Consider the following 22,280-nt stretch of genomic DNA (forward strand, 5'->3'; position numbering starts at 1 on the left):
TTTGTGCTGCACATTAACCCGAAAACCGCAGCCCCTCCTTTTAAATGGCAAACCCAACGGGTGCTTGGTATGGGAAAGGAGGGCACTGCTGTTTGAAACCATTCCCACATGTTATGAAGGTTAAAGAAGCCAAAAGACTGTGGCTTACCATGGCTGCTTGCAAGCCGAATTCTGTTGCCCGGCCCTGCATGTGTGATCTCTCACACCAAACCGGCAGGCCCTCAATATAAGAGGAAAAATGCGACCTTTTACCGAAAGCACATCTGCTCTGTCATGTTAACAGCTTGGTTCACCATGAAAGTGTCATAGAATCATAGAATATCAGGGTTGGAAGGGACCCCAGAAGGTCATCTAGTCCAACCCCCTGCTCAAAGCAGGACCAATTCCCAGTTAAATCATCCCAGCCAGGGCTTTGTCAAGCCTGACCTTAAAAACCTCTAAGGAAGGAGATTCTACCACCTCCCTAAGTAACGCATTCCAGTGTTTCACCACTCTCTTAGTGAAAAAGTTTTTCCTAATATCCAATCTAAACCTCCCCCACTGCAACTTGAGACCATTACTCCTCGTTCTGTCATCTGCTACCATTGAGAACAGTCTAGAGCCATCCTCTTTGGAACCCCCTTTCAGGTAGTTGAAAGCAGCTATCAAATCCCCCCTCATTCTTCTCTTCTGCAGGCTAAACAATCCCAGCTCCCTCAGCCTCTCCTCATAACTCATGTGTTCCAGTCCCCTAATCATTTTTGTTGCCCTTCGCTGGACTCTCTCCAATTTATCCACATCCTTCTTGAAGTGTGGGGCCCAAAACTGGACACAGTACTCCAGATGAGGCTTCACCAATGTCGAATAGGTGAATGTCTACCCATTGTTCTCTAAAATGTATCTTTTTAAATACTACTCTCCCTTTTTTCCTCCCGCAGCTACAGATGTTTCAACGCTCCCCCTATCATCTCCGTCCTAGAGGCTAGCGCAGATAAGGAGAAAAAAATGTACTCACGTTGAAATGTTCTCTGAGCTCATGCAGTCCTCCCGCACTGAAAGAGCTCAGCAGAATGCATGGAGGCAAACAATGTCAGAGTCCAGGAAAGCAGAAAATGAACACGAGGATAGGAGGGATGCGCGAGATGAGAGGTGGCAGGATGCCATGCAGAGGCTACTGGGGGATCAAACTGATATGCTCTGGCATCTGGTGGTGCTGCAGAAAAGGCAGCAGGAGCACAGACCGCCGCTGCTGCCCCTGTGTAACTGCCCACCCTCCTCCCCAAGTTCCATAGCCTCCTCACCCAGACGCTTAAGAATGCGGTGGGAGGGGGGCTCTCCGGGTACCCAACCACTCCACCCCAGAGGACTGCCCAACCAATAGACAGCTGGCATTCAATAAGTTTTGAAGTGCAGTGTGGCCTTGTCCTTCCCTCCTCCACCAACCCACCCGGTGTTTTTCTCCTCCCCCACCCCTCCCGGGCTACTTTGGCAGTTATACCCCTATTTGTGTGATGAATTAATAAAGAATTCATGATTTTGAAACAACAATGACTTTATTGCCTTTGCAAGCGGTAATCGAAGGGGAGAAGGTGGTTGGCTTACAGGGAAGTAGAGTGAACCAAGGGGGCGGGTTTTCATCAAGGAGAAACAAACAAGAAGTGTCACACAGTACCCTGGCCAGTCATGAAACTGGTTTTCAAAGCTTCTCTGATGCGCAGTGCTCCCTGCTGTGCTTTTCTAATAGCCCTGGTGTCTGGCTGTGCGTAATCAGTGGCCAGGCGATTTGCCTCAACCTCCCACCCCCCCATAAACATCTCCCCCTTACTCTCACAGATATTGTGGAGCACACAGCAAGCAGCAATAAAAATGGGAATACTGGTTGTGCTGAGGTCTAACAGAGTCAGTAAACTGCACCAGCGCGCTTTTAAACGTCCAAATGCACATTCTAAAACCATTCTGCACTTGCTCAGCCTAGCTGAACAGCTCCTGATGACTGTCCAGGCTGCCTGTGTACGGCTTCATGAGCCAGGGCATTAAGGGGTAGGCTGGGTCCCCAAAGATAACTATAGGCATTTCAACATCTCCAACAGTTATTTTCTGGTCTACGAAGTAAATCCCTTCCTGCAGGTGTTTAAACAGACCAGAGTTCCTGAAGATGCGAGAGTCATGTACCTTTCCCGGCCATCCCACATTGATGTCGGTGAAAAGTCCCTTGTGATCCACCAGTGCTTGCAGCACCACTGAAAAGTACCCCTTGCAGTTTATGTACTGGCTGCCAAGGTGATCCGGTCCCAAGATAGGGATATGGGTTCCGTCTATGGCCCCACCACAGTTAGGGAATCCCATTGCAGCAAAGCCATCTAGTATGACCTGCACATTTCCCAGAGTCACTACCCTTGATAGCAGCAGCTCAGTGATTGCGTTGGCTACTTGGATCACAGCAACCCCCACGGTAGATTTGCCCACTCCAAATTTATTGCCGACTGACTGGTAGCTGTCTGGCATTGCAAGCTTCCACAGGGCTATCGCCACTCACTTGTGAACTGTGAGGGCTGCTCTCATCTTGGTGTTCTTGCGATTCAGGGCAGGGGAAAGCAAGTCACAAAGTTCCATGAAAATGCCCTTATGCATGTGAAAGTTTCGCAGCCACTGGGAATCATCCCAGACCTGCAACACTGTGCGGTCCCACCAGTCTGTGCTTGTTTCCCGGGCCCAGAATCGGCATTCCATGGCATGAGCCTGCCCCATTGCCACCAGGATGTCCAAATTGCCAGGGCCCATGCTTTGAGAGAAGTCTGTGTCCATGTCCTCATCACTCTTGTCACCGCGCTGCCGTCGCCTCCTCGCCTGCTTTTGCAGGTTCTGGTTCTGCACATACTGCAGGATAATGCGCAAGGTATTTACAATGCTCATAACTGCCGTGGTGATCTGGCGATTGACTACATGTACCCAAAACCACCCGTGACAATGTTTTTGCTCCATCAGGAATTGGGAGCTTAACCCAGAGTTCCAATGGGCGGCAGAGACTGTGGGAACTGTGGGATAGCTACCCACAGTGCACCACTCCATAAATCAATGCTAGCCATGGCAGTGAGGACACACAACGCCGACTTAATGCGCTTAATGTGGACATATGCAATTGACTGTATAAAATCGATTTCTAAAAATTGACTTATATAATATCAACCTAATTTCATACTGTAGACATACACTTGGAGTAATTTTACACTTCTCTGGAGTAGAATTCTTCACCAACCACACAACATATCAGTAGCGATAGTGAGGTATAACGCCCCCAAATATGCCCTTTTATTTCTTTAATCTGGTGGCACAGATTTAAATTAGGGACTAAATTCAGGTGCTGCTTAGATTCCGTGTAAGACACCAAATGTCAGGTATCTATTAACAATAGGTGTCTTTCTGCAGGTATATCACATTCCACATGGATTTCATTTTCTACACGTTTGCAACATCTCCCAGGGGTGAGCTGAACAGCAATGTCACTTCCATTTTTCCCCATCTCTACCTAGATAGGGATTGCATTTCCCAAATCATAGGCAACATGCACCTGATTAGGAAGGAGATATCTTCGGGAGCGACCTCCTGTGGGCCTGGGCCACAACTGCTTTGGGAGCCAAATGGATGGGTATTTTGCTTAGTTACAAGTCATTTACTAGGGAATCCTCTTCCCAGCCTTTCAGAGAAAATATTGACCTAACCAATTGAACAACAGGGGGGATTGGGATGGTGATGGGGAGTAAGGGAATCCCTCTGACTGACCCTATCTTCTTCTGTTGTTACAGACAGTGAATTGACATTTTTCCCTATCCCTGCCCCATTCCTACTCTTTATTATAGTTGAATATATTTTAAGGGAGGAAAATGGTAGTAAAAATATCTGCTCTCCAGCACAACCTGATGCAACAACAGAGCAACTGGGAATGAAACCATTTGTTCCTGAAGTGGGAACTTGATGACTAACAATTGCTTTGAAATGTGGGAACAGTATAACCGTGATACTCAGGGTTTGTTTAGACTAGGAAAAGTGATAGAGTTTAGGTCAGGTCAAGGGGAAAGCCAATGACAACCACGGCACCTGGACTGCATCTACTCTACCACTATAATTGTCTTTTTACACCAAGATCACTCACGTGAGGAGCCAAAGCCATGTACAGCCCTAGTGGATGTAAGGCACAGGTAGTTTTTGCCTCAGTGTAGCTTCTTAGGATCAAACCTCTCTCTCCCACCTGGAGATGATGAACATACTAAACTGGGAGGAGTGGTAGATACGCTGGAGGGGAGGAATAGGATACAGAAGGACCTAGACAAATTGGAGGATTGGGCCAAAAGAAATCTGATGAGGTTCAATAAGGATAAGTGCAGGGTCCCGCACTTAGGACGGAAGAATCCCATGCACAGCTACAGACTAGCGGCCGAATGGCTAGGCAGCAGTTCTGCGGAAAAGGACCTAGGGGTGACAGTGGACGAGAAGCTGGATATGAGTCAGCAGTGTGCCCTTGTTGCCAAGAAGGCCAATGGCATTTTGGGATGTATAAGTAGAGGCATAGCGAGCAGATCGAGGGACGTGATCGTTCCCCTCTATTTCGACATTGGTGAGGCCTCATCTGGAGTACTGTGTCCAGTTTTGGGCCCCACACTATAAGAAGGATGTGGATAAATTGGAGAGAGTCCAGCGAAGGGCAACAAAAATGATTAGGGGTCTAGAACACATGACTTATGAGGAGAGGCTGAGGGAGCTGGGATTGTTTAGTCTGCAGAAGAGAAGAATGAGGGGGGATTTGATAGCTGCTTTCAACTACCTGAAAGGGGGTTCCAAAGAGGATGGCTCTAGACTGTTCTCAATGGTAGCAGATGACAGAACGAGGAGTAATGGTCTCAAGTTGCAGTGGGGGAGGTTTAGATTGGATATTAGGAAAAACTTTTTCAGTAGGAGGGTGGTGAAACACTGGAATGCGTTACCTAGGGAGGTGGTAGAATCTCCTTCCTTAGAGATTTTTAAGGTCAGGCTTGACAAAGCCCTGGCTGGGATGATTTAACTGGGAATTGGTCCTGCTTCGAGCAGGGGGTTGGACTAGATGACCTTCTGGGGTCCCTTCCAACCCTGATATTCTATGATTACTGGCTGGACGGACACAGACTCCTACGACTCAAAAGGAAAGCAGTTGATAGGAAAGATCACAGGACTGACCCCAAAGAAGGGTGAGCTGCAAAAGGCAGACGCAGGCAACTGATCTGGGGGAGCTGAGAGACCATGGTGAAGATGGTGCAAAGATCACTATGTGGGAATTAGCAAATGTGATTTAAAAAAAAATAATAAATCTTTGGTCAGCCCTGGTCAAGGCATTTGTTACAGTTCTCTCTCACGTGGATTTTCTGATGTCTAATAAGGCTGGAACTTTCACTGAAGCTTTTCCCGCACTCAGAGCATGTGTAGGGCATCTCCCCCGTGTGGATTCGCTGATGTCTGATGAGGTGTGAGCTCCGACTGAAGCTTTTTCCACACTCAGAGCATCCATAAGGTTTCTCACCCGTGTGGATTCTTCTATGTGTGAGAAGGTGTGAGCTGCGATTGAAGCTTTTCCCGCACTCAGAGCATGCGTAGGGCTTCTCTCCTGTGTGGATTCTCTGATGTAAGATGAGGGATGAACTATGAATGAAGCACTTCCCACACTCAGAGCATCCATAAGGTTTCTCACCTGTGTGGATTCTTCTATGTGTGATGAGGTGTGACCTCTGATTGAAGCTTTTCCCGCACTGAGAGCATGTGTAGAGTTTTTCTCCTGTGTGGATTCTACGATGTGTGATAAGGGCTGAGTGCCCACTAAAGCTTTTCCCGCACTCGGAGCACGTGTAGGGCATCTCTCCTGTGTGGATTCTCCGATGTGAGATGAGGGCTGAACTACGAATGAAGCATTTCCCACACTCAGAGCAGCCATAAGGTTTCTCACCTGTGTGGATTCTTCTATGTGTGATAAGGTGTGAGCTCTGATTGAAGCTTTTCCCGCACTGAGAGCACGTGTAGAGTTTCTCCCCTGTGTGGATTCGTTGATGTCTGATAAGGCTCCCACTCTGACTGAAGCTTTTCCCACACTCAGAGCATGTGTGGGGTGTCTCTCCTGTGTGGATTCTCTGATGTGTGGTCAGGGCAGACCTCTGACTGAAGCTTTTCCCGCACTCCGAGCATGTGTAGGGGGTCTCTCCTGTGTGGATTCGCTGATGTGTGATCAGGGAAGAGCTGTGATTGAAGCTTTTCCCGCACTCCGAGCATGTGTAGGGCGTCTCTCCTGTGTGGGTTCTACGATGTGTGCTCAGCATAGAGATCTGACTGAAGCTTTTCCCGCACTCAGAGCACGTGTAGGGCGTCTCTCCTGTGTGGGTTCTACGATGTGTGATAAGGTGTGAGCTCCGACTGAAGCTTTTCCCGCACTCCGAGCAGGTGTAGGGCTTCTCTCCCGTGTGGATTCTCCAATGTGTGATAAGTGCAGAGCTATGACTAAAGCTTTTCCTGCACTCAGAGCACATGTAAGGTCTCTCTTCTCTTTTCACACTCTCATAGCATGTGTAGCGTGTCTCTTGCAAGTTGATTCTCTCGCGTGTAATAAGGTCTGAGTGGCTACTCAAGTTGTCCTCTGGCCTCTGCTGACTCTCACAGGCTTTTGCTTTTTCTGGGAGTGCACAACTTCTGGAACCATTCCCTTTGGATCTTCCTGATAACCTTGCATGTGGTTCTACTTCCTCAGCATCTTCCTGCTGGGGTGTCTCCTCCTCATTCTCAGTCACCATCCCATCACCTGATGGGAGACAAAGAGAATCCAGACACAGGTCACTCCCTGTGCCAGAAATAAAGGAAATCTCAGAGAGAGGAATGGAAAAAGGGATGAACAAACCAAAATATGTGTGGGAGAGATCAAAGCAATCAGGAGCTGATTTTCCCCTAACCCTTTCCCAGAGGAGAGAGGAAGGGATCAGTTTTGGTCCATATCTCACTAGAACACTCAGGGAAAAGTGAGATCGGGGAGGGACCTGTTGCCAGTTGTCAATCAGAATAGGAGGGAAGCCCTGGGTGACATCTGGCATAATGATTCCACATCTGCAGGGAACAATCCTGAAGTTGGAGACCTCACAAGGTCTTTGTAGGGCATCCCAAATGTTTCCTGCATTCCCAAACAGTTTTTGAGTTGGTTTAACCAATTCCTCACCTGTGCAGGCAGCTCTCCGGAGCACTTCTTTCTCAGAGCCCTGGAGGTCTGGGACCCACGGCTCTTCCCCTCGTTCCAGCTGTGAGATCACATCAGGTTTGGAAACTGGAAACCCTACTCCAGGCAAAGAAAACAAGGGAGGTCAGTGGAATTTGTGGGATACTTGTCACAAAGAACAGTCCATGGTTGTAATCCCAGCTCATTTTTTAAGCACTAACATCCCAAGGCCATCTTCATTGGCTCAAAGTGGCAGAATAGTTATTATTATTATATAAATAATATTCATTACCTTAGTGCCTAAGGAGCAACTAACAGTGGGTCACCATTATACTAGGGAAAGTACAGAGAATAGTAGATGGCCCATGCCCTGAAGAATTTACAATCTAAATAGAAAAGACAGACACAGAATGGGGGACGGGATAGAACCCACTGTTAGAATATTGGTATTCAGGCCTGCCTGTGAAGCTTATACTTTGAGAACTTAGCTGCGTTTTTATCACTTAGCTACTTACAGGGGTATAAAAACAAAGAATCAAAATCACAGTCCGCCTGTGTATGGGCCTTCTCTCACGAGGATAGTCTGAGGCCTTGTTCTTAGGCTAAGGCTTTTGGCCAAGCAGCAGGGGCAGCCATAAGCTGGGAAGCATAGGGTCACATCCTCACTTCCCAAACCAGTCACACTGACATAAGGTGGTATTGGGCTGTTAGGAAGACGATCCTGTCCAGATGGTGCCCATCACCACCAGATAAAGAAACAGATCTTAAGATGCTTAAAGATAGCATTAGTTTGATAGCATCCTGTCTGGCAAGAAATCACTTTTCAATGCTTGTGAAACCCTCATTTCTGTATTGTTTTATCTTTATGCCACCACTTTTACCTTGTTAATCAGTCTGGTTCTCTAATTGTTTCTGTCTGCTGTATAATTAATTTTGCTAGCTGTAAGTTAATTAGGGTGGTGCGGTATAATTGATTAGAGAATTACGTTACAATATGCTAGAATTGCTTAGTTAAATTTCCGTACAATGCTGGTTAAGGTATAGCTGAGAATATTACTACATAGCCAGGGTCAAACAGGAGGGGGAAGGGAAATTGGAATCATATTTGTTAAGGGGGGAAACGGGAACAGGGACACAGGCAAGGCTCTGTGGCCTCAGAGCTGTGAAGGGAGACACGGGATAAATGCTCTGTGGTGTCGGGGCTGGGAACAGAACACTGGGGAACAGACTCTATGGACATATAGAGATAAGCCCAACTGGTGTGAAGGGCTTTGCAACATGCTTGCTTGGAAACTAACCCCAATAAACATCGCATTATCTGCACTTCGGACTTCTGGTCTTTTGCTGTTTTCTGTCTGCATGACAAGAACCAGGGAAATGGGAAGGTGAAGCGAAAGCCCTCTAACAAAACTGACATGACCTGATAACCAAGAGGTAAGCCTTTAAGGAAGGTTTTAATACACTTTGGAACAGATCAGGGATTCCCATGAGGACTGAGGAGGGGGCAATAGCAAATACACATTTAGATCCTTTTCTTCTTTTATATCTTTTCCCCATCAGGCACACGGGCACACTGTCATGGATCCATAGGATCTGTGCAATGCCCAGGCTTTTAAACAGTCCTTGGGAGGTGCCCATTCAGTGCACGAGACCCCCAGGAGGTCCCACTCTTCCACAAGGATGAGCCATGGAGCTTCAACACCAGAGACTGAGCCTCTGGCTTCAACACTCCTATTCCAACCTGTGAGCTCTGCCCAGCAGGTGCAGCTGAACGATGCTTCTCTTCAGAGTCTGTTCCTCAGTCAATGCACAGAGCAAGTTTTTCCTGTGACACTGGGCAGACTTTTAAAACACAGCAGGGTTTATTAGTCAAGTTAAACACAGCATTGGAAAGTCCTCAGATTAGGAGAGAGAAGCGAAGAAGACAATACAATCCGTACTGGCCAATGCCCTTGAGCCATGCTGCTGTAGAAAACAGTTTGGTTTCCTTTCACTGTGCCTGTTCATTTGTCTTCGCTCCAGTAGAGCTGCCTGCATCTGCAATCTCAGTTCTTCCTGCTCCCAAAAACATAACGAGTCCATGTATGCTTCACTCAGCCAAGCAGAGATCCTCCCATGGACAGGTAACAATTATTCTCTTTTCTCTGTTGGGTTTTCCATTGATGTAGGATGGTCCCAGCCAGTCCTTAATGACCCATTCATATCACCCCATGACACCTACATGACAAAACACCTCATGTCTCCTGCTCTTTATAATCATAGCAATACCAATCACAGAGGGAAACTGAGGTGTGTATTGGCATCATACATGTATCACCAAAATTCCCACCTCTATGACACACACACACGCTGCTCAGAGCCCTGGGAGAGAAAGCAAAGCACAGGAGCTGGAGCTCAGTCCAGTGAACACAGTGAAGGACAAGCTGCAATCCTCAAACTCTGGTCAAAAAGGAGAGGCATGTGGGTCCCCACGCATAGAGAGGGGCTGGCTAGAGGCCTGATACCCGAGAGGGCATTGCTTGAGCAGACCATGGGGGCAGGTCAAAGGCTTAGCTACCCCAGAACTGTGACATCGCAGAAGCACATTTTGGGGAATTAGGAAATCTACTGACTCAGGTGTAATGGGAGGGAAAATGAAACTCTCCCAGTGTGTGGAGAAGGCTGGGGAATGAAACACTAAAATTCAGGAGCAACAGCCTCTAATTCTTCCAGAAAAGGAGAATGTAAGAAACAAGAACTGGGACACGCAAACTCAGGAGGGCCAGGCTCAAAGATCCAAGGAGCCCGGAGGGAAGACAGCTTGTGGCTGCTGCAAATGGGGAGAGCGGGGAAAAGACTCTCTCCAAACTCTCACTCCTGTTGACCCCGACCTGATTTTATGATCTATGACCTAGTCTCATGTGTTGTGAGCAGTTTTATACTCGCTAAAGTTAAAATGTCATGATCAGAGTATTGCTTATTAGTTTGGAACATGGGTGGAGGGGCAAGCAGATGAACATAAATAAATGGGCTATTAAGGGCAGGGACTACACTACAGCCGGGATCAAAGCTCTGAGATCGATCCACCTGTGGTTGATGTAGCAGGTCAAGTAAAGACCTGCTGAATCGACTGTAGATCACTCTCTAGTCGACCCCTGTACTCTACCCCTGATGAGAGGAGTAAGGTAAGTAGACCCTGCGGTAACTCAACCTAAGGTACATCGACTCCAGCTACATTATTCATATAGCTGGAGTTGCGCAGCATAGGTTGACTGACCAGGGTAGTGTAGACATAACCTAAGGTTGCTACAGGTGAGGGCCTTATATTAGGTTGAGGCTTTGTGGGAGTAGTTATGCTGAAGTCTGGGATTAACCTGAACAGGCCGAAGGAGCGAATCCTAGGTTAGATATTTTGCACCTTCATTCTGAGAGATTAACGAGTAACCACAAACAGGTGCAATACACCACAGGATTCTGAAAGAAAGAAGTTTGGGGCGGGCTTTCACAGTTAGGTTGCTATGAAGTATCTCAGCAGTTGGACTGCATTCATATATTGGAATTATTAATAAATAAGTAAATCATGAGTATTAATGCTTGATGCCTAATTATGGACTTCCCAAAGGCCACATATGGGTTGGGGGCAGCTATTGACATTATCGTAATCAGAGTAAAGGAGCAGATAAAGTATATAGTCATCCTATTAACATAAGAAAGCAGATAAAATACCTCTCCTAGGTACCATTTTTTCATTTTGTTGGGTCCCCGAGATAGTGTAAACTGAAGCAGGGCCTCCCTTCTGATGGGCTCCCTGGCCCCTCAATCTTTGTTTCCAATGGTGTCAATAACTTGTAAGTATGCACCCTGAAAGACCCTCTTTACTATATTAATCTCAGTCTAATCATTATGTGTATTGATCCTTGCCTACGATTTTAATTATAACTGTCTGTATTATATCAAGTTTCTCTGTGTTTCACCAAATTTCATCTCCTCCATTAACTGTGAGTCGCCATGGACAAGGGCAAGCTGTACCCCAATACGTAATCTTATAGATGTAAAAATTGTACAGGCTACACTGCCATCCTGTGACATCATCAACAAAGTCCCCATTAGTGCCTGGGTAGCAGCCCTGCCATGGGAGGGAGAAATGCAGCAAGGAGTGGGGATGGTTGGCCAGGGTCCCTGTGCATAGAGATGGGGAGGTTATATGGGGAGGGGGGGTAATGAGAGGGAGGTCAAGAGTTAAAATAATAGTATTTGGGGGGAAAATGTATCATGAAGCGAAAATGAACAGAAATAAAACTGGAGTGTAGGCTCTAAACCAACAAGGCTTAGGTAGGGATTTGGGGTTAAAGGTCTGGGACCCCGCCACAGCTCTTCATCCCCAAACCTCTCCTCCCTGCTACTGACCCATCCAGCCCACTTCCTGGGTGCCCTTCTTCTCATTACTTTCAGCCAGCACCACCTCCCGGCACCTTGGGAACTTCTTGTGTTCTCTCCTCGTCTCTCACTACCTCACCCCTCCCTGCTGCTTCTTAGCTCTAACCCTCACACACCCTCTGCCTGTCCTGGTACCCCAGAATTATCTACTCCCCCGCTTCTCCTCCCCTCCCACAGCTCTGTTCTCCTTTCACCCGTGGGGTCCTGAATGGCAACATTATACTCTCTCCTATCAAAAGGGGACCTCATCTGACTGTCACAAAAGCCATGCATGAGTCATACACTTATTTACTGAATTTAGAATTCTACAGACAGCATATTTTCCTCTTAAAATGAGGAAAAGGCATGAAAGCTACAGTTATATGATGTAGTTATTAATGTAGCCAATAAGGATACAATAAATGCAATTTTAAAATGACTGATTGCACCAAAAAGGCACATGTCCAAAAATTATACTAGTGGGTGGGAGGTAAGGCAAAAGAGGGGGGAGCAAGGAAACTTGTCAAAATTTGTATGACGAATAAAGGTATAAATTTATTTCTACTGATGTTCTTTACAGACCCCACAGCTTCTCAAAACCAAGGGAACAGGACTCCTTACCCAGCAAGACCACTGTCTCATAGTTCTTCTGCATGACATCCCTGTAGAGGGCTCTCTGAGTGGGGTCCAGCAGAGCCCCCTCTTCCCTGGTGAAATACACAGCCACCTCCTCGAAAGTCACCAGCCCCTAAAAGAGAAAGAGTCCAACACTCAGTACCTGCTGCCCCAGTCACAACCCCACTATTCACAAAACAGCAGCAACAGGTAAATTGAAGCTCCAGGAGGCACATGTTAACGGAGTCCCACCCTTGCTTAGAGCAGCCAGAAGGCATCAGAGGGTAGAAAGAGAGAACCTGTGTGACAGACAGAGGCAAGATCTTCACATTTATCACACACCTACTAGCCAGAGCTTGATACAGGAGATAAGGCTGTCTCTGAACCCTGCCGGCGACTCCCTGGTAGGAATCCCAACAAAATCCTAGCAATGGTAGTGGTAAATTAATAGATGGAAATGGCAGAATTATCAAAAGTAATGCAGAAGAGGTAAAAGCATTCAAGAAATATTTCTCTCCTGGATTTGGAGAAAAACAGATGATGTACTCATATCATAAGATCTTGATGATGACACTCTTTCCATTCCATCAATAACTCACGAGGATGTTAAACAGCAGGTATTACAGTTAGACGTGTTTAAATCAGCGGGTCCAGATAACAAGAGTTTTGAAAGACGTAGGTGTGGAGCGTGGTGGACTGTTAATGTTGATTTTAATTAGGACTGGAATAAAGCTAATGCTGTGCCAATATTTTAAAAGTGTAAAAGAGATGACCCAGCTAATTACAAGAGTGTTAGTCTGAAATCGATACTGGGCAAGAGAATGGAGCAGCCGATACTGGATTTCATTAATAAAGAATTAAAGGAGGGTAATATAATCAGTACCCATGAACAAAGGTGTAGACACAATAGACCCTATCAAACTAACTGGATTTCCTTATTGGATGAGATAAAAAATTTACAAAAAGAAAAGGAGTACTTGTGGCCCCTTAGAGACTAACCAATTTATTTGAGCATGAGCTTTCGTGAGCTACAGCTCACTTCATCTGATGAAGTGAGCTGTAGCTCACGAAAGCTCATGCTCAAATAAATTGGTTAGTCTCTAAGGTGCCACAAGTACTCCTTTTCTTTTTGCGAATACAGACTAACACGGCTGTTCCTCTGAAACCTGTCATAAAAAATTTAGTTGCAGCTAATAGTGGTGATGTAATATACCTAGAATTCTGTAAGGCATATGACTTGGTTCAGCACAATATTTTGACTGGAAAACTGGAAAGATACAAAATACACACGGCATACATTAATAGATTAAAAACTGGGATTGTAAGTGGGGAACCATGGTCGAGTGGATTTATCTCTAGCGGGTTCCCGCAAGGACTGGTTCTTGGCCCTGTGCTATTTCATATTCTTATCAATGACTTGGAAGAGAATATAAAATCGTCACTGATGAAGTTTGCAGTTGCAGTTAAAGATGGGGGTGGTGGTGGTAACTAATGAAGACTCAGTAGATTCAGGCTCCAGCACTGGCAGTCTGGGAAGTTTTCCCAGCCCTGGCTGGAGGGTTATTTCCTGTTCCACAAAGAGGGGGAAGTTCCAATCCCAACTCCTGTGCCTTGAAATTAGGCCCTATCTGACACTACACCCCATATTCAGCACAGTGGTATGATTATAATATGATTAGGACATAATTATGAGGCATTTTGTGCAAGATGGGTCACATGCAGTGTCATTGGAAAAGAATGTCCTTTTATTTGTTTTAAACCTGCTGCCCATTAATTTCATTTGGTGGCCCCTAGTTCTTATATTATGGGAACAAGTAAATAACTTTTCCTTGTTCACTTTCTCCACCCGAGGAAGCACCTGAGGAACAAAGACTGAACAAGGGGAAGTGTTGGTCCCAGGGTAATGGGATTTCAAGCTTGTGTATGGAAACTTGGTGGACTGCTTCTATCATCAGTCAGGGTGAGAAATTGCTAATTCAAATTCTATCCACCGAGTATGTTAGCAAATAACCAAAAACTCAAACTAAGCCTAAGTAATCTGCTTTGATCTGTTTGCTATCACTTATCGCTGGGAAACTGATTGTTGTCTTCTATCTGTCCTTGAGTGGCTTAGGTAAAGCACTCAGGTAGCTTAGTTGGATGCATGGCGCCACCTGCTGTCGTGTTGGGTGATAACAGGGCCTGGAGAGGCTGGCTGAATCTCCAGCAAAGCAGTGTGAAAATGGCCAGCCCAGCTTGAGGGTTAGAGGGCACAGTCGTTCCCAGAAGCCCCCAAGACTGCACCCTGGGGTGACAACCCATCACACCCTAGATTACACAAGTCTCAGCAGGTTTGTCACATCCTGTCCCCTCCCTTTCTCCACACTAGATAGTTCCTGCCTCCCACTGCCTCTAGCAGCTCCCACCCTCCTATGCATTTACTGCTCCTCTCCATCCAAGCAGAACCCACCACCAGCTCCCTGATAATCCCTTACCTGAGCCAGCTCCATTGCAGCCATTTCCTTCCCCCTGGGAGGACAGGATGATCTGGAGTGAAATGTGGACATTATTCTGTAGCCTGCCAGGGCGAGAAGGGCAATGTGAGAGAATTCAGACGGGATTTTTGTCCATTCCGCATGCTGATTTCCCCCCAGGATTTTTCCCTGCTAATGGACATTCTAGTTTCTGCCACACTGTGAAGCACAGAGTGACCTTATTCCAGTATAGGCCTAGCCCCCTCCCACCAGGATTCAACCCTCTGAGACATGGTGAAACCCTCCAAGTATCAGAGTCTCTCTGTTACAATTATCAAGTTTGCGGACGATACCAAGCTGGGAGGGGTCACAAGTGCTTTGAAGGATACTATTAACATTTGAAATGATCTGGACAAACTGGAGAAATGGTCTGAAGTCAATAGAATGAAATTCAATAAGGACAAATCCAAAGTACTTCACTTAGGAACGAACAATCAGTTGCACACATACAAAATGGGAAATGATGCCTAGGAAGGAGTACTGCGGAAAGGGATATGGGGGTCATAGTGGATCACAAGCTAAATATGATTGAACAATGTTCCACTGTTGCAAAAAAAGCAAACATCATTCTGGGATATATTAGCAGGAGTATATAAACAAGACACAAGAAGTAATTCTTCCTCTCTACTCCACGCTGATTTGGCCTCAACTGGAGTAGTATGTCCAGTTCTCGGCACTACATTTCAGGAAAGATGTGGAGAAATTGGAGAAAGTCCATAGAAAAGCAACAAAAATGATTAAAGGTCTAGAAACCATGACCTATGAGGGAAGATTGAAAAAATTGCATTTGTTTACTCTGGAGAAAAGAAGACTGAGAGGGGACATGATCACAGTTTTCAGGTACATAAAAGGTTGTTACAAGGAGGAGGGAGAAAAATTGTTCTTCTTAACCTCTGAAGATAGGACAAGAAGCAAGGGGCTTAAATTGCAGGAAGGGCGGTTTAGGTTGGACATTAGGAAAAACTTCCTAACTGTCAGAGTGGCTAAGCACTGGAATAAATTGCTTAGGGAGATTGTGGAATCTCAATCATTGGGTATTTTTAAGAGCAGGCTGGAAAAACACCTCTCAGGGATGGTCTAAATAATACTTAGTCCTGCCTTGAGTGCAGGGCACTGGACTAGATGACCTCTCGAGGTCCCTTCCAGTTCTATTATTCTGTAAACCGAAGAGCAGAATCAAAGGAGTCACTTTGGGAGATTCTTCCTGTCATTGTCCCCAGGGCAGCTCTCTCGGGTTTACAAAGTTATTTGATGCTCCAGCCTTTATACAGTCTCTCCTGGGAGTGCCCCCTTTCATGGCCTGGGCCTAGTTTTAGCTTTTGGAAAGCATGACCCCACGGGCTGTAAGACTGGGCCTTTTTACATCAGCACACCTTGTTTCTTTCTGTGGCTCCACAGTGAGTCAAATAAGTAGATACTCCTGATTGAGACTGTGAACATAAGAACGGCCCACTGAGTCAGACCAATGCTCCATCTAGCTCAATGGCCAATGCCAGATGCATCAGAGGAAATGAACAGAACAGGGAATCATCAAGTGATCCATCCCGTCACCCATTCCCAGCTTCTGGCAAAGAGAGGCTAGAGACACCAACCCTGCCCATCCTGCCTGTGACACTGACAGATGAGGTGTTAGCTCTTGCAAAAGTTCCCAAGTCTTAATTTAACATGGACAAACGCAGAGCTGGAATCAGTCTGGCTCACCTGTGTTACTATTGTTAAAACAGGGATGAGAATTATAACAATGTGTTTCGTGTTTAGATTTTATTGAATGCTTTATTGAGTTGCTGCCTGGGTTAATATCTGACTAGTTGCATTGTGAGCCTCTGTGGCTCTGTAAATCACCAGACAGGAGAGAGACTTTACCTCGGAGAAGTGCTGATTGGCAATAGAATTAATTACATCCTGCCTGGCAGGAAAGGTCCATCAACACCAGATAGACTATTATGGGATGTTAAAGAAGACAAAAGAGTGTTGGTGTGCTCTTGACTTCCCATTAGCTGAGCTTGTAGCTCAGAGCACATGGCAGAAAAAGGATAAAAACCCCATACAGAAGGAACTGATTATCTGTATGCTGCTAGGACTCTGGGGGACAAAGTTTCTAGGCATAAGCAAGAGATCCCCAGCTCCTTAGCCTGGGTTAGTCCTAAAGAATATGTAGAGCTTACTTATTAGAGAAGCTTCTATTACCTTTTGAAAATTAAGACTGTAACTCATCTGCATGTGCTTTAACCTGCTTTAACTTTGTAAACAACTCTCGTTTTCTTTTAAATAAATCTAAATACAGGTTATTACAGGACTGGCTACAAATTTTGTCTTTCTTGTGAGATCTAAGACTCAATTGACCTAAGTAAGTGACTAGTCCTTTTGGGACTGACAGTAACCTTAACACTGCTGTGATTCATCGTGTAAGGCAGTCGTCCTCAACCAGGGGTCGGGGGCGCCCTGGGGGCCACAAGCAGTTAACAGGGGGGCTGCCAAGCAAGGCCAGCATTAGACTCGCTGAGGCCCAGGGCAGAAAGCTAAAATTGCTTCAGCGCATGAGACTGAAGTCCAGGGCTCTGAGCCCCACCACCAGGGGCTGAAGCAAAAGCCAAAGCAATGTAGTTTTGTGGGAGCCCTCTGACATGGGGCCCCAGGCTGTTGCCCTGCTTGCTACCCCCTAACGCCAGCCCTGGCTTTTCTATGCAGAAAACCAGTTATTGTGGCCCACGTGGGCCGTGGAGTTTTTATAGCATGTTGGGGGGGCCTCAGAAAGAAAAAGGTGGAGAACCCCTGTTGTAAGGGACCATCCGTCACAAAGGTGAGTTCACCTACATGGTGAGATCTACGGGATGACCCAAGGGGACTGTCTGTGATTCCACGTTAATGCTGTTACAGTGCCTGAAGCCTTTACACTGGATACTTGGCTGGTGAAATCTACATATCAACCTCACAATCAATTTGGGGTTTGTTCCCTGCTTCTTACCAGTCTGCCTGAGGCTGGTGCTCATGCTCTCGAGTCGCTGAAGACAGCGTTACAGGGACTTACAGGCACAACGCCACCAGCAGCAATTGGCAGCCACGTAGAGCAGGCTTTCCAGTGACAGAGTGTGGGCCAAATGGTCCATGGACTCAGTCAAGCCCCAGTTCTCCTCCAGTGCACATCAGCATCCCGGCAACCTTCGAGGAGGGTCAAGGCTGCCACTCGTTCAGTGATGATGGATCTCCAGCAGAGCATCACCCGCACCCCATGACCCACCTTGTCTCCTGAGACAGAGGTGAGTGAGGGAGGGTGCACAACGGGTCCTGGGGGGGTAGGGAAAGGGATAACAAAACACACCTTCTGGTTGTCACCCCTCAGGAAGTGAAGGTGACAGGCATTGTGGTGGCTGTAAAGGGGGAGGGGAGGGGAGGGAGTGGGAGCAGGAGGGAGCATCACCCTCAAAGGCAATGTTGCCAGTGGATCGCCCCACCACATCAGGCATGATCGCCCCACCACATCAGGCAAGATAGGGAGCCATTCCCTGGGCCTGGGTGCCTGTGAAGGGCTATATAAACCCCACACTGTCACAGAAGGGGTTAAACTGCTGCCGTAGTCTGGACTGGCCCAGCTCCTCCACACCCACAAACCATGCCAGGATTGGAGCAGGAGTTAACAAGAGAGACCTTCTCTACTAGAGGGGGAGAACCCTGGGAAGGGAAGAGTCTGTAGAGGATCTCCAGCCCCAAAGAGAGGGCTGGCAGCATTCAGGGCTCTGGCCTTCACTGAGGGAGGCCCAGCAGTTTGGCACTAGTTTGATGGGCTGGATGGTCTCTCACTGGGGGCTGCCAGCAGCCTGGCACGTGGAGTGGCCTGGGGAGCAGGAAGAGGGGCAGTATCCCAGACACCACACCAAGAAGGAAAATGGAGAGGGGTTAAGGGGCACTGCAGTGAACTCAGCACCCGTCCTGAAGGCCATTGGCAGAAAGTTGTCCTCTCCCTGGCCTACGGGGGTTAGACAGTGACAGAGATCCCTTGGCAAAGGGTCACTTGGGCCTTGTCTACACTATGAAATTAAGTTGAATTTATAGAAGTCGGTTTTGTAGAAAGTGTTTTTATACAGTCGATTATGTGTGTCCCCCCACACAAATGCTCTAAGTGCATGTAGTCGGAGGAGTGTGTCCACAGTACCGAGGCAACTGTCGTCTTCTGAAGCGTTGCACTGTGTGTAGCTATCCCACAGTTCCCGCAGTCTCTGCCACCCATTTGAATTCTGGGTAGAAATCCCAGTGCCTGACGGGGCTAAAACATTGTCGCGGGTGGTTGTGGGTACATATCATCAGGCCCACGATCCCTCCCTCCCTCTCTCCATGAAAGCAAGGGCAGACAATTGTTTTGCACCTTTTTTCTTGAGTTATCTGTGCAGACGCCATACCATGGCAAGCATGGAGCCCGCTCAGCTCACCGTATGTCTCCTGCGTGCTGGCAGACGCGGTACTGCATTGCTACACAGCAGCAGTTTATTGCCTTTTGGCAGCAGACAGTGCAGTATGACTGGTAGCCGTCGTCGACGTAGTCCAGGGTGCTCTTTTAACTGACCTCGATGAGGTCAGGGGCGCCTGGGCAAACATGGGAGTGTCTTATGGCGATTCAGTCCTACAGGCAGTGCACTTTTTAATCAGCAGCCAGGAGACGACGATGGCCAGCAGTCATACTGCACCGTATTCTGCTGAGCACCCAGGAGATGACGATGGCGAGCCGTCGTATTGCACAGTCTGCTGCCAGCAAGATGTATAAAGATAGATGAAGTGGATCAAAACAAGAAATAGACCAGATTTGTTTTGTATTCATTTTCTCCTCCCTCCCTCCGTGAAATCAATGGCCTGCTAAACCCAGTTTTGAGTTCTATCCCTGAGGGGGCCATTCTGTTTCTCGCAAAGCCACCCCCTGTAAGCCAACCCTGTAAGCCATGTTGTCAGTCGCCCCTCCCTCTGCCAGAGCAACGGCAAACAATCATTTCGTGGCGTTTTCCCTGGATTGCCCAAGCAGGAGCAGATGCCATAGCCACAGCAACCATGGAGCCCATTCAGCTCACCACAGGAGTTATGAACATTGTAATCACCTCACGCATTATTGTGCAGTGTATGCGGAACCAGCACCTGAAAAACCAGGCGAGGAGGTGACGGCAGCGCGGTGATGAGGACATGAACACACTTCTCTAAAGCCACCTTCCCCCACAATTTGGAGATCATGGTGTTAATGGGGCAGGCTCATGCCGTGGAACACCAATTCTGGGCCAGGGAAACAAGCACAGAGTGGTGGGACCGCATAGAGTTGCGGGTCTGGGATGATTCCCAGTGGCTCCGAAACTTTCACATGCGTAAGGACACTTTCATGGAACTTTGTGACTTGCTTTCCCCTGCCCTGAAGTGCAAGAATACCAAGATGAGAGCAGCCCTCACAGTTCACAAGCGAGTGGCAATAGCCCTGTGGAAGCTTGCAACACCAGACAGCTACCTGTCAGTCAGTAATCAATTTGGAGTGGGCAAATCTACTGTGGGGGTTGCTGTGATGCAAGTAGCCAACACAATCATTGAGCTGCTGCTATTGAAGGTAGTGATTCTGGAAAATGTGCAGGTCATACTAGATGGCTTTGCCGCAATGGAATTCCCCAACTGTGGTGGGGCTATAGATGGAACCCATATCCCTATCTTGGCACCGGACCACCAGGGCAGCCAGTACATAAACTGCAAGGGGTACTTTTCAGTGGTGCTGCAAGCACTGGTGGATCACAAGGGACATTTCACCAACATCAACGGGGGATGGCCGGGAAAGGTTCATGACGCTCGTGTCTTCAGGAACTCTGGTCTGTTTAAACACCTGCAGGAAGAGATTTACTTCCCAGACCAGAAAATAACTGTTGGGGATGTTGAAATGCCTATAGTTATCTTTGGGGACCCAGCCAATCCCTTAATGACCTGGCTCATGAAGCCGTACACAGGCAGCCTGGACAGTAGTCAGGAGCTGTTCAACTATAGGCTGAGCAAGTGCAGAATGGTGGTAGAATGTGCATTTGGACGTTTAAAGGGTCGCTGGCGCAGTTTACTGACTCGCTCAGACCTCAGTGAAACCAATATTCCCATTGTTATTGCTGCTTGTTGTGTTCTCCACAATCTCTGTGAGAGTAAGGTGGAGATGTTTATGGTGGGGTGGGAGGTTGATGCAAATTGCCTGGTCGTTGAATACGCGCAGCCAGACACCAGGGCAGGAAGCGGTGTGCATCAGAGAAGCTTTGAAAACCAGTTTCATGACTGGCCAGGGTACTGTATGACACTTCTGTTTGTTTCTCTTTGATGAGAGCCCGCCCCCTAATTCCCTGTAAGCCACCTGCCCTCCCGCCTTCGATCACAGCTTGCTTGCAAAGGAAATAAAGTCACTATCATTTAAAAAACATGTATTCTTTATTAATTGATTATAAAAATAGGGAGATAACTCACAAGGTAGCCCAGGTGGGGTGTGGGAGGAGGGAAGGAAAAGGCCACTTTAAAACTTGTTGAATGCCAGCCTTATGTTGCTTGGGCTGTCCACTGGGGTGGAGTGATTGGGTGCCCAGAGCCTCCACCCCACGTTCTTAGGTGTCTGGGAGAGGAGGCTATGGAACTTGGAGAGGATGGAGCGTGGTTAAGCAGGGGCTGCAGTGGCAGTCTGTGATCCTGCTGCCATTCCTTAACCTCCACCAGATGCCAGAGCATGTCCGTTTGATCCCACAGGAGCCCCAGCATTTCCTCATGCATCCTCTGATCTTCCTGCCGTCACCTCTCCACACGTTCATTGGCCACCGTCCTGTACTCTGCTATTGTGTCCCTCCACACAGCTCTGTCAGTGCCGGATGACTGCATGAGCTCAGAGAACATTTCATCGCGTGTGCGTTTTTTTTTGCCGCCTTATCTGAGATAGCCTTTGGGACGGAGAAGGGAGGCTTGAAACATTTGCAGCTGCTGGAGGGAAAAAAAGGGAGTGAAGATACATTTTACAGAACAAAGGCTATACTCTTTCACAGTGAACAACACTATTCACATTACATAGCACATGTGATTTTGGTACAAGGTCGCATTTTGCATCTTATATTGAGTGCCTGCGGCTCTGGTGTTAGAGATCACACATGCAGGGCCGGGCAACAGAATTCGGCTTGCAGGCAGCCATGGTAAGCCATAGTCTTTCGGCTTCTGCAACCTTCATAACAGCAGCCCCCTCCTTTCCCATACCAAGCAAAGCCCGTTGAGTTGGCCATTTAGTGCTGCAGTTTTCCTGTTAACGTGCAGCAGCAGAAACCAAACTAACCCCCTCCCCCTATCTAATTCTATGGGATGATCGCTTTTCCCCTCCCCCCACTGCCTGGCTGGTATCAGGGAAGATCCCTGCTAGCCGAATGCAAACAGCTCAGCGCCAATGCCCCTCCCCCGCCCCCCCGCATGGGTAACTGTGGGGAGGATTTCTTTTCAGTCACAGGCAAACAGCCCAGAAGGAACGGGCACCTCTGAATGTCCCCTTAATCAAATTCCCCTATTTAAACCAGGTTACCATGAACGATATCACTCTCCTG

General features: G+C 47.4%; 1 protein-coding gene across 7 annotated transcripts in view; it reads right to left on the reverse strand.

Annotated features, from left to right (window-relative positions):
* Positions 1 to 1,510: 1,510 nt before the first annotated feature.
* Positions 1,511 to 22,280, reverse strand: part of LOC140904218 (uncharacterized) — a 30,589-nt gene continuing 9,819 nt past the window's right edge. For 2 of the 7 annotated variants that reach the window (XM_073326632.1, XM_073326631.1), the window contains exons 3-7: positions 17,684 to 21,675; positions 14,680 to 14,762; positions 12,212 to 12,338; positions 7,199 to 7,312; positions 1,511 to 6,829 (exon numbers count right to left, since the gene is read on the reverse strand). In XM_073326632.1, coding sequence (XP_073182733.1) covers positions 5,325 to 6,829; positions 7,199 to 7,312; positions 12,212 to 12,338; positions 14,680 to 14,762; positions 17,684 to 17,708 — 1,854 coding nt within the window. In that variant the 5' untranslated portion in view covers positions 17,709 to 21,675 and the 3' untranslated portion in view covers positions 1,511 to 5,324. Of the gene's footprint in view, positions 6,830 to 7,198; positions 7,313 to 9,135; positions 9,413 to 12,211; positions 12,339 to 14,679; positions 14,763 to 17,683; positions 22,048 to 22,280 lie in introns of those variants that run through there. The other 5 variants (XM_073326633.1, XM_073326636.1, XM_073326634.1 and 2 more) reach the window with 5 other exon arrangements.

This window comes from Lepidochelys kempii, chromosome 28, assembly GCF_965140265.1.
Source record: "Lepidochelys kempii isolate rLepKem1 chromosome 28, rLepKem1.hap2, whole genome shotgun sequence".
Classification (NCBI taxonomy): domain Eukaryota; kingdom Metazoa; phylum Chordata; order Testudines; family Cheloniidae; genus Lepidochelys; species Lepidochelys kempii.